The 21,534-nt window shown below is 31.9% G+C and overlaps 2 protein-coding genes across 4 annotated transcripts in view; both read right to left on the minus strand.

Annotated features, from left to right (window-relative positions):
• The window catches only part of LOC115887484 (protein cortex-like), a 58,555-nt gene extending 44,463 nt beyond the window's left edge, over window positions 1-14,092 (minus strand). For both annotated transcript variants that reach the window (XR_004051091.1, XM_030906936.1), the window contains exons 1-3: window positions 14,025-14,092; window positions 8,366-8,559; window positions 5,759-5,916 (exon numbers count right to left, since the gene is read on the minus strand). Coding sequence is in view for 1 of the 2 variants with exons in the window: in XM_030906936.1 (XP_030762796.1) it covers window positions 5,759-5,916; window positions 8,366-8,559; window positions 14,025-14,030 (358 nt within the window). In the remaining variant the exon portion in view is untranslated. The remainder of the gene's footprint in view (window positions 1-5,758; window positions 5,917-8,365; window positions 8,560-14,024) is intronic.
• Window positions 14,093-16,991: 2,899 nt separating this feature from the next.
• LOC115887526 (alpha-tocopherol transfer protein-like) overlaps window positions 16,992-21,534 on the minus strand; it is a 50,611-nt gene continuing 46,068 nt past the window's right edge. For both annotated transcript variants that reach the window (XM_030906987.1, XM_030906986.1), the window contains exon 7: window positions 16,992-17,683. In XM_030906987.1, coding sequence (XP_030762847.1) covers window positions 17,432-17,683 — 252 coding nt within the window. In that variant the 3' untranslated portion in view covers window positions 16,992-17,431. The remainder of the gene's footprint in view (window positions 17,684-21,534) is intronic.

A 21,534-nucleotide genomic window follows, 5' to 3' on the forward strand; every position in this document is an offset into this window, starting at 1 on the left:
GTGGAACGGTGCGGTGGAACAAATGAAGAAGATAATAGGTCATATACAGCACGAGGCCAGTACTGCTGCGCAGGACAGAACTAGTGTTGCACAAGAGTCTTGAAAAAGTCTTGCAAGACCAAGACTCTCGCAAGAAATTCAAGACAAGACTTTCAAAATTTCTTGTCTTGAATTTCAGAGACAAGACAAGACTTTAATATGCAAGAAATTTCAAGAGTCTTGCAAGATTTCTTGAATTCAAGATTTCTTGAAAGTTAGAAATGATACATTTTTTTAAGTGATAATTAGGTCTTTGCGCAAGTTATGCCGGGTTTATACGACATTTATATACTCGTAATCACAATCATAGTCATAATCAGAGAAGTTAAACTATCCACTTCTTATAAACCTGTTGTCATCTACCATGAACTTAGCCTTTAATTATGTTACCCAACTTTACTGATATAAAAATTATGATTATGAAAATGTTCTGTAAACGCACATTAAAATTGCGTTGTGATTATGATGATTATACAACTCTATGTATATTTTTCCTATATAGAAGGATGTGATTAATGTGATAATCATTTAAGTGATTATAGCTTGGTGGCCATATTGTAATTGGCATTTTTTGAAACATTAATTCAGAAGTCATTTCTGTCAGTTCCACAAAATATCTCGTCAATTTTTATTACAAAATGGCAAAAGAAAGTTAAGATAAGAAGGATATATGTACTTTATTTCGTTGTATAATCTTTTGAATACAACTAGATGTTTCGGGATTACCTAATACTTTTGCCTGACACTCACAGCGCTTTCAGATGGAGCGGACCGTCCGCGACGGACCGTCCGCGTCCGTCGTGTTCTTTCAAGATAGCCGTCGGACGGAGCATATGCGCCCATGTGAAATATTGTTACGAATGTTCGTATAAACTCATGGTACTTTGTACTTGTACTGTCAATGCGATACCGGCAACACTACTCCTTCTTCGGAGTCGTATTTACGAGTCGGGTAACGCATTTCGTGTCAGGTGAAAGTACCATTCGGTAATCCCGAAACATCTTGTGGTATTACATTCGATAATTAAGACTGTGATTATGATTACGACTTATGGAATTGTTGTATAAACCCGGCATTAATATTGACCAGTGTTCATTTTTTTTTCTATCATAGCCAGTGATTTAGAGTTGAGAATTAAATAAAATAAAGTCGAGGCAACAAACCGTATATTGGTAATTGGTATTATACACAAAATTATATCGGTGTAAGCAGGGCCGGCGGAAGGGCCGGGCGACCCGGGCAGAGGCCCGGGGCGCCGGATGCGAGGGGCGCCACGACAACGACTAAAATATTTAAAAACAGTAACTTAAACAAATAGTAACGAATAACCAGATCAATAATTAATCGGTACTATCAATTTCCACGTTAAAACATCAGCAAATACCACACCATATAGGTAAAAATAGCTGACTAATTATTATAAACACTACTATATCCTAGGCCTATCCTATTACAGTTTATTGAAATTATGCTAAAAAAATTCTTAGCACCAAAGTTTTGGGATAGTTTTGATTTCTCCTATTTTATATGTTTTTTTAGGTGCTCTATTCGAAACTGGAATTTGCGAATTAATTTTCGTGGAAGAATCTTAAAAAAATAGAATAAAAAATTATAAATCTGATTTGTTCGTGGTATTTTACTTATAACTCAAATGTTATCAACTTTTTGTAAATAATTGTTTTTATAAATTTTCTCTAAACAAACTGTTTTGGGTCAAGAGCTAACAAAATTGGCAATTTTAGACTGACCGCTCAAAATCGCACTTTTTCTACTACCGCTACCCTTTATTTGTTATTAATGGCTCTGATAAATATGTCCTAAAATTATACGAGGCAAATATTTATTCCCAAGAAGCTGAAGAGGGTCCCGATATCCTTATTATCAAAAAAAATTATAAGTTTGCCTCATTAATTAAATTAATTTATTAACAGTACTTAGTGGGAAAATATATCAATCTTTTGGTGGTTTTGATTGTTCTGGATTGAATATGTAGTAATACACAGAAAATGGTAGCAGAATCGTAGAATTTTCTCATGAGAACAAAACAAGACAAAGAAATGCATCGCAAACACTGACTGATCTTCATTTTGAAGCCGACAAAACTATATCTGATCATATACTGATTCTGCACGAAATAATTGATTGTGAAAAAGAAAAGAAAATTTTCTTAAATTCTTATACAAAATAAAGCAACTGCTTGCAATTAAATACTAATGTTTTCAAAGATCATTTATACCAGAACGACAGTGTCGAAGTTGGAATTCTATTCTTATAGCTCTATATACCGGGTGGGTTTTAAAAGTGGTAAAATTTTAGTATTGAAGGAAAGAGAAAGTTATAAAAACGAGATTTGGTATATTAGTACCGTATGATCGAATAAAAACGGCGTCAGGGATGGCTATGAAATGAAGATCGCTGTCATTTTAGATGTAAAATTATATGAGAAATGTCATCGATCGTCATTTCCAAGCCAACTGGACGCCATTTTTTTTCGATCATACGGTATTTTTAGTATATCATACGACATAAATTAGGATTAACTGACGTAGTCACTTGTTTTTGGTCACTTTCTCAACTTGGTCAACTTTTAATTTTTAAATGGCACCCGCGATAGAAAATGACACACTGAATAGAATTACTTATCATATATGTAAATATTTGACATTTTCGCATATGGTTTATTCGAAATTGTAACATGCAGTACATAACGACAATTTGACCTCGAAATACCAAGTGTGTGGTACCATATTATTCATAAAAATGCTTTTCCAAATATGCTAATGAGCAACTTTGTTCTATTTGAAAAATGAGATATATGATTAAAAATGATTTAGTAATCTTTCAACCGGCCAGGACAAAACACGAAAAACATAGGACGATCAATATAAATTTACGACGTTTTCTGCGTAAAAAAGGTCTCTTAAAACACACTCTGAAACATGTTGACTAAACAGTTATTAGACTGAAATCATAAAGAAATGTTTTTTTTGTGCCAAAAGTTCAACAGAAACTGTTTTATTATACAGGGTGGTCCGAACTGTATTCCGGAAACTTCGGCAACATATTCTGCAGATAAAAATAAGTAAAAAAGTTTGTATAAATGTATCTCCTCAATTACTTAGTTTCGGAGATACAGGGTGTAGAACTTTCATTTTTATTTCGATTTTTTCTAAATAATTTCTGAAGTAACGTCAATATTTGGATGAAAATTGGTTCTGGAAGTTTTGTGACACGAGCAATTTGATTTTGATGTCAAAATGACTCCTATTTGTAGGGGGCACCACACCTACATGCGTTTTGGCTGTTTTGAAGAGTAATAACTTTTCGTCCGTACCTGTATAAAACTACTGACTAAAAAAATATACATTTCCATGACTTTTTACGTAAAAAATGTCTCTTGGTAGAAATCGCTACGAGCAACCGTTCTCAAGATATTTAAAATGAAAATAGTCAATACATGTCATTAATGACAAAAAATAAGCACACGTTGAATAGAGTTATCTGACTGAAATAATAAATTTTTATTTTTTAAATTATTCATATTTTTTTTTGGCAAAAAAATTATGATTAAACAGTTATTGTTGAACTTTTGGCACAAAAATATTTCAAATTTAAGATTTCAGTCTAATATCTATGTCACCATGTTTAATTTGTCAGTGATGACAGGTATTGATAATTTCAATTTCAAATATCTCGAGAACCATTACTCGTAGCGCTTTTTACCAACACACCTTTTTTATGTAGAAAATATTATAAATGTATATTTTCTTACACAGTAGTTTTATACAGGTACGGACGAAAAGTTATTACTCTTCAAACCAGTTAAAGCATATGTAGGTGGCGCCCTCTACAAGTAGGAGTCATATTGACATGAAAATCAAATTTCTCATGTCAAAAAACTCCCAGACACCAATTTTCATCCACATATTGACGTTACTTCTTAAATTATTTGAAAAAAATCGAAATAAAAATGAAACTTCTACACCCTGTATCTCCGAAACTAAGCATTTTAAGCACATACATTTATACGAACTTTACTTATTGTCAATCTGCAGTATATGCTGCCGAAGTTTCCGGAATACAGTTCGGACCACCCTGTATCATTTTTTCGCAGAAAAAATTATGATTAATTTAAAAAAATAAACAATTTACAAATTTATTATTTCAGTCAAATAACTATCTACTCAACGTGTTTATTTTTTGTCAATAATGACATGTATTGACTATTTCCATTTTAAATATCTTGAGAACGGTTGCTCGTAGCGATTTCTACCAAGAGACATGTCACGGAAATGTATATTTTTTCCCTCAGTACTTTTATACAGGTACGGACGAAAAGTTATTACTCTTGAAAACAGTTAAAACATATATATGTGGCGCCCTCTACAAATAAGAGTCATATTGACATCAAATTCAAATTTTTCATGTCAAAAAATACGTGGAACAGTGCGGTGGAACAAATGAAGAAGATAATAGGTCATAGACAGCACGAGGCCAGTACTGCTGCGCAGGACAGAACTAGTGTTGCACAAGAGTATTGAAAAAGTCTTGCAAGACCAAGACTCTTGCAAGAAATTCAAGACAAGACTTTCAAAATTTCTTGTTTTGAATTTCAAGACAAGACAAGACTTTAATATGCAAGAAATTTCAAGAGTCTTGCAAGATTTCTTGAATTCAAGATTTCTTGAAAGTTAGAAATGATACATTTTTTTAAGTGATAATTAGGTCTTTGCGCAAGTAATGCCGGGTTTATACGACATTTACATACTCGTAATCACAATCATAGTCATAATCAGAGAAGTTAAACTATCCACTTCTTATAAACCTGTTGTCATCTACCATGAACTTAGCCTTTAATTATGTTACCCAACTTCACTGATATAAAAATTATTATATTATTAGTCGGGTAACGCATTTCGTGTCAGGTAAAAGTATCATTCGGTAATCCCGAAACATCTTGTGGTATTACATTCGATAATTAAGACTGTGATTATGATTACTATTGACTTATGCAATTGTTGTATAAACCCGGCATTAATATTGACCAGTGTTCATTTTTTTTCTATCATAGCCAGTGATTTAAGGTCGATTTATAAACTGAAAACGTTGCGGTTCGACGCCCGACGTTACGGTCGGTAAAAAGTGTGTTTATACGCAGGATGTTTTGTTGATTATAAATTTTTCGGTTGTTGTTGCGGTTGACGTTTTACGTCAAAAATTAACCAATTTTTAACTTCGACAGGAACGTTGACCTTGAAACGTTAGTAATAGCCAATAGAAATAATCGCAACCGCAACGTCGAACCGCACCGTTTTCAATTTATAAATCGACCTTTAGAGTTGAGAATTAAATAAAATAAAGTCGAGGCAACAAACCGTATATTGGTAATTGGTATTATACACAAAATTATATCGGTATAATGGTATTATAAAAAAACTGTAATAAAGAACGTGAACCTTTTCAAGACAAGAAATTTCAAGAGTCTTGCAAGGCAAGACAAGACTGCCATTCAAGAAATCTGCAAGACAAGACTTTGGAAATTTCTTGTCTTGAATTTCAAGACAAGACAAGAAATTGAGATTTTCAAGACAAGAATTCTTGTCTTGTGCAACACTAGACAGAACAACATGGAGAGACACAATAAATGCGATATCATAATGCCAAATTACTCTTATAGAGTAATTTGGTATTATGGAGGGGGAGGAGGAGTTTACTTACATATTGTTGTACTGATATCAGGCATATCTAAAATAGTAACTGGTCTTTCTATTAAAGGTTTTTTTCTCGCTACTACAGGCCATGTGTCTCTTTCTGGAATAATCTTGTGACTTTTCTTTTTACTTGAATGAGGAGTCTCGAACAGCGCATGTTGTAATCTTAAAATGATACATACTTATGTTTAATTTCATCTATAATATAAATATGTCAGGGATGTAGGTAGCAAGCAGTAAAATCCAAAAAATATTAATTTTTAATTATGATTATTGTTAGTTCCCAGTAATAATTAGTACGCAGAGATTAGTACGATATTTTTCTTTCTGCGTATTAATTTTTAATGCCTTTTTACTGAACAAGCATAACGCTGTTAAGAACTTTATTTTTTACTGAATTAATATAATACAGGGTTCGGCAATAGTGCGTCGGGCATCTGTAGTTCTTAGAATAAACAACTTTTTTAAATTTTGTTTAAGTGCAAACCTAAAGTATGCACGAGGACCGTATTTCGGGAAAATATTTTAAGTTCTACAAGGTGGCTCAATAAAGTGTGAGTGGATCAGGATCAGAGGTGCAATTAGAGGGGGGGCTTAGCCCCCCCAGACTCAAAATTAGCCCTCCCAGGCGTACGTTTGACATTTCAGACGAAGCACAAAAAGTCATTTTTATTTCAAATTAATAGAATAGGAAATTTTTTTTCTGACGGCAGGAATAATTTTTTAAACAATTTTAAATGTTGCCAAATAATATAAAAAGATTTAAAAGTAGTGCATTGTAGGTAATTATATATAGAGAAACTATGGTTACACTCGTTGAATTTGACACTTTTATGTCAATATAATAATATATTTTCGTACTATTCTGCTAGGCATAAAAGTGCTTTAATTTTTGCCTAGTCTTTTTTTCTTTTTTATATCACGTCGCAAAAATTAATACTATTGTAACGTTTGAAAAAAAAATACAAAAATATTCTTAGTTTAAGATAGTGTATTGTACAACGAGATATTAATAAATAAATAAAAAATATATATTTTTCAGCCTTTCTTAAACAAATTATTAAAAATACAAAAACTCTCCTGAAATCAAAACTATGTCAGGTATTTACTTCAGATAGTCTATACTTTTTATTTTTAACTGTATGGTCTATACTTACTTTGCTATAATATGTCGTAATCTCAAATTATACAGGGTGTTTAAAATTCTACGCTAAACTTTCTAAAATAAAAAATAATTTTTCTTCCTTTTTTTAAATGGAACACCCTGTATGTTATTTTTTATTACATGGAGAGTTAAAAAATTAACATATTTTGTATTTAAAATATTTAAAAATATTAATGATTTCACAGATTCTTGTATTTTTAATATTTTTTTTTAAGAAAGGCTGAAAATATATATGTTTTATTTATTTATTAATATCTCTGAAACTATCGAAGTATATTTACTCGTATCTTAAGATTATGTAAAGTGATCTGAAAGGAAGCCATTCAGTGCCAAAAATGCAATAATATTCAGGGTTCTATTTAAAAGAAATCATCATGTTCTATTTAAAAGAAATCATCCCGATCCACTCACCCTTTTTTGAGCCATCATATAGAAGTTAAAATATTTTCTTGAAATGCATCCTAGTACAAAATTCCCAAGTTCTTTATTCTAGGAGCTGCAGATGCCCGACGCACTTTTGCCGAACCCTGTATGGCTTTATATACAGGTTGGCCCATCGAAAACGTTCCGCAAGGCATAACGGCCAGGGAATTTTTTTTTCAGAAAATTCAAAAACACGTCAATTTTGTTTGTGAGGGGGACAACTTTTGCCCCAAAAATGATTGCAAAATCTTCAACCCTCTAAGCGGGGGTGTCATCCCCAATTTTTTTCAAATGGGAAGGGGGTCAAGTGGTACCGCAATGAAAAGAGCTTTCTATTCTCTATACTTTCCGGCTTCGTTTTTGAAAATCGGTCGAGTCATTGAGAAAATATAAAGGATTGAAATTTGAAAAGTTTATTTAAACATTTATCAGAGTAAATGATAAGGATAAATTCCTTCGACCAATTTGCTGTTTTTTCTTATTATTTCTAGATGTTTACGCATTTTTTCACTTGCCACAAGGTTGGACGATCAGGTGCGGTAGTTGCTTGATAGCTGTTCTGTGACTTATGCGTTGAAGTTCTGAGAATAGAAAGCTTTTTTCATTGCGGCGCCACTTGACCCCCCTGCCCATTTGAAAAAAGTTGGGGAATGACATCCCCGCTTAGAGCGTTAAAGATTTTGCAAACATTTTTGGAGCAAAAGTTGTCCCCCTCACAAATAAAATTGACGTGTTTTTGGATTTTTTGAAAAAAAGAATACCCTAGCCGTTATGCCTTGCGGAACGTTTTCGATGGGCCACCCTGTATTTGTAACCTAAGATTTCTCTGTTTACATCTAGAGATCTGGATGTATATCTTGGGTACCGTGTACCGTTGTCTTGTACGGTAATGTTTGTCAGTTTGTATTATTTGTCTGATGTTTTGAAAATGTAAGCAAACAAATAACAAAAATTAACCCCTCAAAAAACTCACCGTTCGGCACTTATTTAATTTTAACCAATATTAACCTATAGTGTTATACTTACTGTTTTCTGTAGTTAGTAACGACATTTGCATATTTCGCTGTATTGATAAAAGGTTCATTTAGTAGTCTCTGCTCTATAAGAGTGGAGGATAGGCATTCATTAGAACGAGCCAAATAATTGTACTGAGCAAATTCAGAGTTTATGTATGCTCTGTTAGGAATATATCTATCCACCGTATATTTATTGCGATAAGTCTGTAAAGAATATAATATTATTAAAATTTAAGTAAATAAATATTGCTATAATAATAAAAATGTTTTCGCTCTTCATAAAAAACGCATGCATTTTAAACCAATGATATAGCATCTTTCTTTTATAACCAAATGTATAGCAGGCTTCATTCAGTACAGGGTGAATAATAATGCAATACGCCACTTTTTATTTTATTTTTAGATTCTGCGTAAAATTCCATAACTTTTTTATATATATAATGTTATATACCTAAAATTATTAGTTTTTGTAATATTTCAATTTGTTTCAACAAATGTTAAATTTCAGTGTGATAAAAAAGATTGTCAGGAATGCCATTTTTTCTAAAGTTGGACAACTAAAATTTGGTAGGAGAATTTTATAGAGTTACTAGCGTGTACCCACGACTTCGTTCGCGTCGAATTAATCATTTGTAATGGTGATGATAAAGCAACGCAAGAATTTCCATTAACATACAAACTGGATAACATTTTCTCACGTTTATGTCAGCATGAGAAAAAACAATATGGCAATATTATTATATTTTGGCAGTTAATCAATTACCCAACTTTTTGGAACACCCTGTATGATTTTTTAAAAAATTTCAAAATATGTAAAAAACAAAATAAATTATGCGTGTCCAAGCGTTTTCCCGAAAGACTAACCGTCTTTTAAATAACAAATATTGTCATATTTGAGGGGCGTTTTCACCCTCTTGGAATTTGAGATTCGAGAAACCCGTCGTTATCGAACCTCTACACCCCACAATCAATCCGTTTGCCAAAAATCAGCTTTAAACGTCAAGCAGTTTAAACAGAATCGTGATTACTCAATGGTCATATTTTATGAGACACCCTGTATAAATTTTTAAAAAATCTTAAAATATGTAAAACAACAAAATAAAATATAGTTGTTTAAGAGTTTTTCCGAAAAACTCTCCGGTTTTTAAATAAAAAATATTTTAATATTTGAGGGGTGGTTTCACCCCCTTAGAATTCGAGTTTCGAAAAATCCCTTCTTATCGAACCTCTACACCCTAAAGTCAATCTGTTTTCCAAAAATCAGCTTTTTACGTCAAGCGCTTTAGAATTAGAATTAGAATAAGTGGGTTGGGGGTTAATCTCTGCGACCTTAGAGATCTATTGTGTCCCTCTTTCTTGAGTTATAACTCATCATACAGTCCCAGGACTTCCTACGGAGACCCGTGTCCCTCACAGTCGAGGAGCTACGACCCAGGCCGGTAGACGAAACGGTAGCTTGTGTCGCCTGTTGGGTTTAGAGGTAGGAGGTAGGCTCCCCGACCCTTTTGAGAGGTGGTAGCTTAGTATGCCACTTGCGGAGGATGTCAGTGTCACGCAAGTGTCAGCCACCTCTCCTGTAGTTGTCTTTGGGTTTCTGGCCCCTTGAAACTTTCTTTCTATTGTTACTGTTCCCAGTGTCGCTAGGGGGTTTCCCCCACAGCTTCACCGGTGTGATGTTTTTATTACTATTATTACCAGATCTCATAGTGTTCCTATGAGTCGCTAGGGGACAGTCGGTCCACTTCTACAGAGCCCCGCATGTAGAAGTAAGGGGTAAAATACAATGGGGTGCTCCCCGGTGCCCCAAGGTTGAGGCTGTCCGTAGCCCCGCCCGGTATCGTTATATGTCTTGGTGCAATTCCCTGGCCACGACACTACAGTCAGGGACAAGACGATGAGTGAGATGCTTCTTAGACCAAGCCAAGTGCTAGAGGGGATTCCTCCCAGCACCTGACCAGGAGCTCAAGCGCTTTAAGCAGGATCGTGATTAATCAATGACCAGATTTTTCGAAACACCCTGTATACATTTTTAAAAAATCTTAAAATATGTAAAAAAACAAAATAAAATATACGTGTTTAAGCGTTTTTTCGAAAACTTGACCGTTTTTTAAATAAAAATATTGTTATATTTGGGGGGGGTTCACCCTCTTGGAACTGGAATTTCGAAAAATCCCTCCTTATCGAACCTCTACACCCTAGAATCAACCTGTATGCCAAAATTGAGCTTCTTACGTTGAGTGGTTTGAGCAGGATCGTGATTATATTAGTATAAATATGTAAAGATATTTTAGTTAGATGCTATAGGGTGTTCAAAATATATTTATTAATTTCAACTACTTAAAAATTAAAAAATCGCATTTTTTTTTAAATGGACACCCTATATATTATCATTTTTTCTGATAGATTTTACAAAATTCTTCAACTTTTATCATAGTATATAAAGTAGTACTTATTAATATACCTATTTTTAATAATTTGCAACTTATTCTGAATTTGTCAATTTTTATTCTTTTTTTAATTCATATGGTAGGTATACATTGGTGCGCTAACGAGCGGCACACGCGCACCGATTCGCCTCTGTTGGTACGTGTTTTCACGTTGCGCGCGCAAACAGCTAACATAGAGAATGGTAATAAAAAGAGAGTGGCAGATTAAATTAGGACGAATGGCATCGCATTTTGTTTTCGTGTCGCGCAACTCAGATCTCCTAAATTTGTCCAAATTAAGCTACGACTGACGATTTTGCTTCCATCTTCCTCTAACGCAACTGCAGAAGCCGTGATCGGTGTGGACGTTGTGTGTTGTCTCTATCATAACTTTATTGGAAATTGGCGCGTGGACAGAAAAATTGTTTGAGTTTCTAGGATTTTATTTGGTATTTGTTATAACAACGAATATTATAATCAGTTATAATTATTGTATATTGTTGTAATTAAAATTTTATTATTACTACGCATAGAATTAACCGAAATAGGCAGAGGATTAACCGAAAAGAAAGGTAAATTAAATGTGAGGTTAAGTTATTAATATTACAATTTAATTAAAACAATATTTAAAATTAATTAACAACACAATAACTGATCAATAAATAAACTTCAGTAAATATTTAGTATTAAAAACTTTGATAGCCTCGGAGAAATGAAGCCTTAAAATTTATACTGGTTTTCAAAATTGCAATATCAAAAACGGTAAGGTTTAAGTGTAATAAACCTTAATCAAATTTACCTTTATTTAATCGTAGAAACTAAAATGCAATAATATACTGGGTGTTCCATTTATTGGAAGAAAACTTTGATATTTTTTATTTATTTGGGATACTCTGTATCTTGTAAAAATAATTTTAAATTGTAGCTCTAATAGTTTTTCAACGAACCCAAAACTTACAATTTGTAAAAATCTAATCGTTTAGCTACCATGTCGTATGTGGTGAACAACCCTGTAGAGTTATACAGGGTTGTTGTCCACATACGACACGGAGTATTGTAGCTAAACGATTAGATTTTTACAAATTGTAAGTTTTGGGTTCGATGAAGGACTATTAGAGGTACAATTTAAAAATAATCTTACAAGATACAGAGTGTCCCAAATAAGTAAAAAAAATATCAAAGTTGTATTTTTTAAATGGAACACCCTGTATATTATTACATTTTTTAGTTTCTACGATTAAAATAAAAGGTAAATTTGATTAAGGCTTATTATACTTAAACCTACTGTTTTTGAAATATTTTCACTTTTGTGAAATTGCAGTAAAAATTTTAAGGCTTCATTTCTCCAAGGGTATCAAAGTTTTTAATACTAAATATTTACTGAAGTTTATTTACTGATCAGTTATTGTGTTGCAATAATAAAAAATAATACTACCTTATACAGAGTGTCTAAAAAATTTATTTTAAATAATTATTAGCTTCAAACGGCAATAACTTGTTTAATTTAAATAGAACACCCTGTATATTTTACGAGAATCAGATGCACAATTTAATTGTCTATCAAAAATATATTATACCATTTTTTTTTTACCTATCTCTTTAAGTTTCAGTAGAAATGCATTTTCTTGTAATTTAGAACTTATTTATCAATATACCCATGGACTATTGACATTTTAGATTATTTTTAAAAGATGTACCAAATTTTTAAAGAGTACAGATACTTCAATATTGTCGATATAATTCCTTTATTTCATTAAAAATAAAAAAACTGTTTAAATATTTGTTAAAGAGGATCAATTAATATGATTCCAGTATTCAAACTACATTAACTGACTGTTTGCGTTGATTAATAATAATTGCTCCAAATACTAAAAAACTGAATTTTAGTATATGGGCGGAAATAATGGTGTTATATTTAATTAATGGTATACTCTTTTATAAAGATTTAAATAGTTTTCTTTTTGCATACAAATGGGCTAGTAATATTATCGTTTTGCTAAAAACGATAATATTACTAGTCTGTACATTTTGTATATTTGTTGCTTTAAAAACAATCTAAAATCTCAATATTCCATGGATATATTGATAAATGAGGTCTAAATTACAAGAAAATGCATTTTCTACGAAAACTTGAAGGGATAGGTAAAAAATGGTATAGTACAATTTGATAGACAATTTAATTGTGCATCTCATTCTCCTAAAATATACAGGGCATTCCATTTAAATTAAAGAAGTCATTGCCGTTTGAAGCTAATAATTATTTAAAATAAATTTTTAGACACTCTGTATAAGGTAGTATTATTTTTATTATTGCAACACAGTAACTGATCAATAAATAAACTTCATTAAATATTTAGTATTAAAAACATTGATACCCTTGGAGAAATGAAGCTTTAAAATTTTTACTGCAATTTCACAAAATTGAAAATATTTCAAAAACGGTAAGCTTTAAGTATAATAAACCTTAATCAAATTTACCTGTATTTTAATTGTAGAAACTAAAAATGTAATAATATACAGGGTGTTTCATTTAAAAAAATACAACTTTGATATTTTTTATTTATTTGGGACAGTCTGTATCTTGTAAAAATATTTTTAAATTGTAGCTCTAATAGTCCTTCAACGAACCCCAAACTTACAATTTTTAAAAATCTCATCGTTTAGCTACAATACTCCGTGTCGTATGTGGTGAACAACCCTGTATATATTTTTATAAAATGCTTTCAAATAACCTACATATGCTTCCAAAATTTCATTTCGATATAAACTACCGTTCTCCTTAGAGACTCCGCGTCGTATGAAAGGCTGTACAATAATCACCCTGTACAATAAAATATAGTCAGATTGTAAAAAAGCTTTGAGATTTAGAATTTCTAATGCTTAAACATTTAAATAATATAATGAATAATTAACTAAACTTTATTTTCCGATGTTTCTAGGCGGAAATATAAGCAGAAACTTTGGCAGAAACCTATACAAATAGAGAGAAAATTACAAAAAATGTTCTCTCCGCAATACACATCAATACATATCACTTCTGCCACTTCCTATTGTATCACAAAGTTTCGAACATTAAGTGTATATAAATAGAAGTATACATTAGTTATGAATAATTGTTATATTTTTAATATTCTAAAATTCTTTGTTACACCAAGTATATTTTTGAAATTACGTGAAAACTTGAGAGATTCTTGCATATTGTGAGAATAAATACGATTAAGGCACTAACATATTTTTACTCACACTCATAATAACAACCGACAATTTCTGTTCAGCACCAAGATAGATACTAAGCAAATTCACATACTGCATTAAATATTTATGGCATTTTATAAAAAAAATATAAAAAACTTGACATAGGTTTTATTTGCTAATTTATACAGGGTCGGTATAGAGTATAACAACTTGTACCAATGCATTGCAATATGTTGGTATACAGGGTGGCGCACCTCATTCGCCTCGGTTGATTATTCGAAAACGAAAAGATGCAGAAACAAAATATTTTATGGGTATATATGGGAAGGTAAGGTGCATAATTTAAAATTATTTTCAAATGTACAGGCTTGTACAGGGTATGACAGAACTAAGATCCACTCCAAAGTTATATTTTTTCTTATGGATCACCCTGTATTTTATTTCATTTTTGAATCCTTGGACACAAATAAGACTTTTATTATAAGGGTTAAATATGTTTACGAGCTTTGGTTTTTGATATATTTAAAGATCTTTTTAGTATGCATGCTATATTAAAAAAGATTGGCAACACCCTGTACATTGCATGTCAGAGTTAATTATTGGGATAACTTTTAATTCAAAGGAATAAACTTTACTGAAAAGATTGATTCGTTTAATCTGTACAGGAGTTTAATGCTGGTCTATTTTAAATATTTATTTTACATAAAAACTTTGTTATTTCAAATACAACACACCCTGTATTTTTTTAAATAAATCGAAGCAGATTCAAATGCTCTCATTCAATTCTCAAACTATATTAAGGTTTCTGGGCGATAGTTAGAAGCTTCATCTTTGTCTCCTCCTTTATGCAGAGGAATGATTATTGCCGTCTTAAAACATTTTGGAAAAATACCATTTTGGAACGACATGTTTATTAATATTGTTTTTTGGTGATTCAGAGTGCTTTCTGGAAGATTCAAAAACATTTTTAAAGTTAGCCCGTCGGTCCCAGAAGAGGATTTATTATCGATGGTATTAATTGTACTGCAAAGCTCTTCTAAAACTACGGGCGAAAAAAAGAAACTGTGTAAGTTTACATTATCATTAAAGAGATATGAAAGTGGATCATGAGAAGGACATATGGTATTAGTTAAGTTTTTCGCTACATTTACAAAGTAATCGTTAAGGTTCTCAGGTGAGGTAGAGATATTGCTACACGAAGAAAAAAAAGCTTTGTTTCTCAATTTATTCACAATAGACCATGTTTCTTTAGCAACATTACCAGAATTGACTATTCTCCTATTATAATAAAAGTCCTTAGCGGCTCTTATAGTCTTATGATAAATGTTTCTGTATAGTTTTACGTAATTGTGGAAGAAGACACTGTCTGAGAATTTTTTTAAGTGAGATAATGAACGCATGTTTTTAGAAGATATGCGTAGACCTTTCTTTTTAGAACTACTTCTTCGTTTTTCTTATGTGGTCAGCATATGCTCCATAGATAATTTTTGTCATTACTTTTTAGAATCAAAGGTATCAATTTTCTCTGCCACTTTTAATTATAACACATAATCGTAAAAGATTTCAACTATAGAGGGCTCAATATTTTAAAAATTAAGTCCAGTAATATTTTATACACATTTTTATTAATACGTTTTATCTTACCAAGTATCAATATAAAAAAAATAATTAGATATACACATTTTACTTACCACTATTAAAATACATTTCTACTATCTGATTAACTTCTCTTAGAACAAAATCAACAGTTAAAAGTTTTAAACCAATATTCACTTAACCTATAAAAAAATATTGTAAAAAATAAAATAATTTTTGAAAAGAAGAATAATTTTAAACAGATTTCCTTAACTAACTTTTAACTATTAACTATTAATTTAATAGGTATATAATATATACTAATTCGTACTAATTCTATTTAAATTTAAATCGTTGTGATGATGTCAGTGGTAGAAAAAACTATACTAATCTCTTATTCTCTAAAGAGTCTTAAAAATATTTAACAAATAATTCTTTAGTATTTAAAAATCAAATAAAGTCAGCCCAATGAGTGAGAGGAGATTTTGACAGACAACATCCAAAAAATTACAGTAAAAACAATTTAACTGTCAATTAAAATGACAGAACAACTTTTCCTCTTATATATTCTCACTTTGGACAGACTTTACTTTATATTACATTTTAATTACAGTATCAACTTTAAGTTAAAATTTTAATAATAATAGATAGAATAGAATAGTAACTTAATTTTAATATAGGATAGAATAGTAACTTAATTTTAATATAAAATTTCTTTATCACCTAATAATGATTTGTTAACTACAAACACTAAATACGTGTAGTTAGAAATACTTCCTTACATTATTCTATTTTGTATTCTCAAAACAATATTTTTTGTGTAATTATTAGACAAAAAAATCAGTCAAAATCAAAAGGTACATAATATTATATGCCATACATACATAGTATACAGGGTGGTCCGAACTGTATTCCGGAAACTTCGGCAGCATATTCTGCAGATAAAAATAAGTAAAAAAGTTCATATAAATGTATGTCCTAAAATGTTTATAGTTTCGGAGATACAGGGTGTAGAAGTTTCATTTTTATTTCGATTTTTTTCCAAATAATTTAAGATTTAACGTCAGCATTTGAATGAAAATTGCTATCTGGGAATTTTTTGACATGAAAAATTATATTTTAATGTCAATATGACTCCTACTTGTAGAGGACGCCACCTACATATGTGCTCGTAGCGATTTTTACCAAGAAACATTTTTTTAAGGTAAAAAGTCACGGAAATTTTTTCACTCAGTAGTTTTATACAGGTACGGAGGAAAAGTTATTACTCTCCGAAACAGTCAAGAAACTCCCAGACACCAATTTTCATCCAAGTTACCTCAGAAATTATTTGAAAAAATCTAAATAAAAACACCAACTACACCCTGTATCTTCGAAACTAAGCATTTTAGGACATACATTTATACGATTTATTTTTACTTATTTTTATCTGCAGAATATGCTACTGAAGTTTCCGGAATACAGTTCGGACCACCCTGTATAATATTCTATATTAATAATTTTATATTATGTTTTTATGTTTTAAAAGTAAAGTACTACATTTGGTTCAAATATACTTTTAGTTATACACGTTCAGTAGAAAAAAATATTTTTGTTATTGTGAAATAAATGTGGTTATAATATTTAACATAATAACTTGATCGAAGGTTTATATTTATGTATATTCAAGATATATTTACAATCTTTTATAATAAGTTAAATAATGAACTGCAAAGAAAATTTGCCTATTCATTTTAACAAAGTTAAGATTTTTCAAAATCTTTCAGTACCCTGCCATTTAACAGTTTTAAAATTCCTGTAGATTTTTCACTACATTTCAAAAATTAAAACTTATTAAATTTAAAACTAAGCCAAGTTTGGGCAAGCAGCACATGTTTCAGTTAATCTACTTCTAATTTTCTGAAACTACCGATTATATTTTCTGGATTGCTCTTAGACGAATTCTTTGATCGAATGATGCCTCTGTCGCTCAGAAGATTCATGTCGTCCATGGCCATGAGTCTTTTCTTTTTTGAGTCTACTTCTTGTTTCCACCAGCATATCATATCTTTGGACGAAATGTCGCCTCCAAATTCTGCCGGTAATGATCTTTGGTTGATTTTTTGTACTAAATCCAGTTTGGAGTCGTGGTTCTGAAACAAAAATTGCCGTCAGTGTTAAATGTCAACGAGAGAAAATATATCATCTCATTAGAAAGGTAGCACAAAAATCTACATATGTATATAAAATGCTAATGTTTATCTGTGTCGTCTCTACTGAAGTAACGACTTGCTCTAGAAAGTTGCGTTTTTACTAAAAGATAGCTAATTGGCTCTTCTGAAAACTGTCGTCGACGGATTTTTTGTTTTTCATTTAATTAAAAAAATAAAATAAAAAGTATGTTTTTCCTGGTGTCGTGGCGGATGCGCCAGGCTTCAACTAGGATAATATAAATTCCCCGACACAAAAGTCCACCGCCCTAAAATTTTTACTAAGTTTGATGTTTAATAACTTTTTAATTTGTGATCCGATTTTTATGATTATAGTATTAGTTTGTAGATAAATTTGTTGGCATTATTTTTTGTTATTTTAATAGATTATATATTGCGGTTAGGTGGGTTTGTACCAGGATAAATCGAAACTTCGTTTTTTGCAATAAATTCATAACAACCTGTGAAAAAAGTAGGACAGGAATTTTGGATAAAAAACACTTTCCTGTAATCTTAGATGTATGCATTTCCTTTTTTTAATAATTATCCTATTATCTATATTCTTTTATGAGCTACACATTTTTAAATAGAGTACTAATTTCTACAATCTTGATTTTTTTTGAAAATGGAGCTGTCAATGCCCCCGTTATATTGAGAATGTCTACCAAGAAGTTGCAGTTCCATTTGCTCCTTTTATTGGAAATCAGTTTATATTGATGCATGATAATGCCAACTCCCACACTGCGCGAGGTAACGAGTTAGGAGTACGATTAGTTAACAAGAACTTAGATGCAGCTGGACTACGAAGATTGGAATGGCGTCCTTGTAGTCTCGACCTCAATCCAATCGAACATTGATGAGATGAACTTAAAAGAGCTGTTCGTCGTCGTCCAATTCCACCACAAACTTTACATGAGCTTTGAGATTCCTCTGTTAATGCTAGCCTTAGCTCTATGTGCCGTGTCATAGCAGTATCCAAGACAACAAAAAATCCGGAAACTAGGATGATATTGATCATCGGAAGCCTGGTTTAGTCCAGAGACAGTACTGGAAATGCCCAAATGTACGGCTCGCAGTGCTGGAAAACTCTAGAACAAATAGAAGCAGATCGTCTACTAGAGAAACAGACTGGGTCACAGGCCTTCATCTAACTCTAAAACCACCGAGGGACTGCTAATGCTTAACAAAAATGAAGTGCGGATTACAACAAGTCTCTGGACAGAACATATTACATGGCTGTCAAGTGCGGAAGTGCCATATTATTGAACTCAACCTGATCCAAGCAAGTCTTTGCTGCAGACTCTGCGATAAAAACCCTGAAACAGCGGAACATATAATATATCACCGCGAGGCTCTGGATCGCAAGTCACACTTTCTATTTGGGAAAGCAAGGCTTGAACTAGAGAAACTATACTGCCATCCTATCAAGGACCTGATCAAATTGGCGCAGGTCACTGGGATAGAGGCCTATGTGCAGACATAGAAAGGAGACAAGCCTGGAGTGCCCGTCCTGTCCAGGAGTTCCTGAAGACGCGGAGCACGTGTTCTTTGTGTGCCCACGTTTCAACTTAATGCGTAATCATCTGGAGATTGTTCTTGAACTGGCAATTCAACCAGAGACAATAATTGATGCAATGCTTTCTTCGAAGGCATCCTGGAACGCGTTCAATATTTTCGCAACGAAAGCACTCCTCCAACACCTGCGTTCTATAGAGAGGAAACGGACCAGCAACAAGAACAGTTAGAGAGAGAGAAGAGAAGAGAAGCATTGACTTCAATTAATGGAAGGAAGAGCAATAGCTAGATCCTCCCCCTGCAAAGTAATGCCTAACGGCCGGTTTCCGACATAATAGAAGTATTTCCGACATAATGACGCAGTAACGCCAACTTAGGGTTTGTTCCTCTAAATTTAGGAGGGAAAATATGTACAGGGTTTTGTAGGGGTTAAAATTGATGAAAGTGATAAATACTGGGCTTGCAGCTGAGTGATTTTGGACAATGTTGGTTTTGGTTTGGTAACCCTGTAAATGGTTTTGAAATTGCTTTAGGGGGAAAGTTTTCAAACAGTTGGCAACACTGATATGACGGCCACCTTTGACGGCCCCTTAAAATCTGGAAAAAAACTTTTCGAACTTTGAAATACTTTATTTAAAATTTATGTTTTAACTTAACCAATTTTCAGCCAAAAAAATGAAAAACAATCGCCTTTTTTAACCTAAAGCAGCTGTTTCTCGAGGTAGAAGCAAAAATAACTGACAGTAGTCCGTTTGTTAGTCAATATTGATGTAGTCATATATCTAGTTAAATTTATTGTTTCTATTAATAGTTTTTAAAGAGATGGCATTATAAAATATAGGTTTGTCTATTCTGAAACATTATTAAAAAAAATTCTGCCTATTTATAAAATTATTTATATACAGGGTGGTCCGAACTGTATTCCAGAAACTTCGACAGCATATTCTGCAGATAAAAATAAGTAAAAAAGTTCCTATAAATGTATGTCCTGAAATGCTTAGTTTCGGAGATACAGGGAGTAGAAGTTTCATTTTTATTTCGATTTTTTCCAAATAATTTCAGAACTAACGTCAATTTTTAGATTAAAATTGGTGACTGGGAGTTTTTTGACATGAGAAATTTGATTTTGATGTCAATAAGACTCATATTTGTAGGTAGCGCCACCTACATGTGTTTTAACTGTTTTGAAGAGTAATAACTTTTCACCCGTACCACCTGTATAAAGCTACTGGGTGAAAAAATATACATTTCCGTGATTTTTTACGTAAAAAGCGTCTCTTGGTAAAAATCGCTATGAGCAACCGTTCTCAATTTATTTAGAATGGAAATAGTCAATACATGTCATTATTGACAACAAATAAATACGTTAAGTAGATAGTTAGTTGACTGAAATAATAAATTTGAGAAATTCTTATTATTTTAAATTAATCATAAATTTTTCTGTGAAAAAATGATGATAAAACAGTTTCTGCAGAACTTTTGGCACAAAAACATTTCAAATTTATGATTTCAGTCTAATAACTATTTAGTCGACATATCCAAATTATTTCAATGATGACAGGTATTGATAATTTCGATTTCAAATATGTCGAGAACCATTACTCGTAGCGATTTTTACCAAAAAACCTTTTTTACGTAGAAAAAGTTGTAAATGTATTTTTTTTACTGACAGGTTTTATACAGGTACGGACGAAAAGTTATTACTCTTCAAAACAGTTAAAAAATATGTAGGTGGCGCCCTCTACAAGTAGGAGTCATATTGATATCAAAATCAAATTTCTCATGTCAAAAAAAACCCAGACACCAATTTTTATCCAAATATAGACGTTATCTCATAAATTATTTCGAAATAAAAATGAAATTTCTACACCCTGTATCTCCGAAACGAAGCATTTCAAGACATACATTTATACGAACTTTTTTTACTTATTTTTACCTGCAGAATATGCTGCCAAACTTTCCGGAATACAGTTCGGACCACCCTGTATATTGCCTGTATACTGCCTATTAGACCGAGAGCTGGCTACATAAAAAACCTTATCATCGTTACATGGCTAATTTTTTGTGTGAAGTATCCTTTTGTGTAACCATTGTGAAATAGTCATGTCTGCCAGTGCGATCCCGGGGCTTAAAGCGGGGGCGGCCAATCGAAAGGGTGAACTTTTGACACTAAAAATATTATAAGGTACACGAGTTATAATTGCCAAATAACTTTTATTTATTATTAAGAAACGTGTAAAATTGTTGACAGACATTTTTCTCGTGGCTGAAATTCCCGC

This window comes from Sitophilus oryzae, unplaced genomic scaffold (assembly GCF_002938485.1).
Source record: "Sitophilus oryzae breed Bouriz unplaced genomic scaffold, Soryzae_2.0 scaffold_576_pilon_pilon, whole genome shotgun sequence".
NCBI lineage: Eukaryota > Metazoa > Arthropoda > Insecta > Coleoptera > Curculionidae > Sitophilus > Sitophilus oryzae.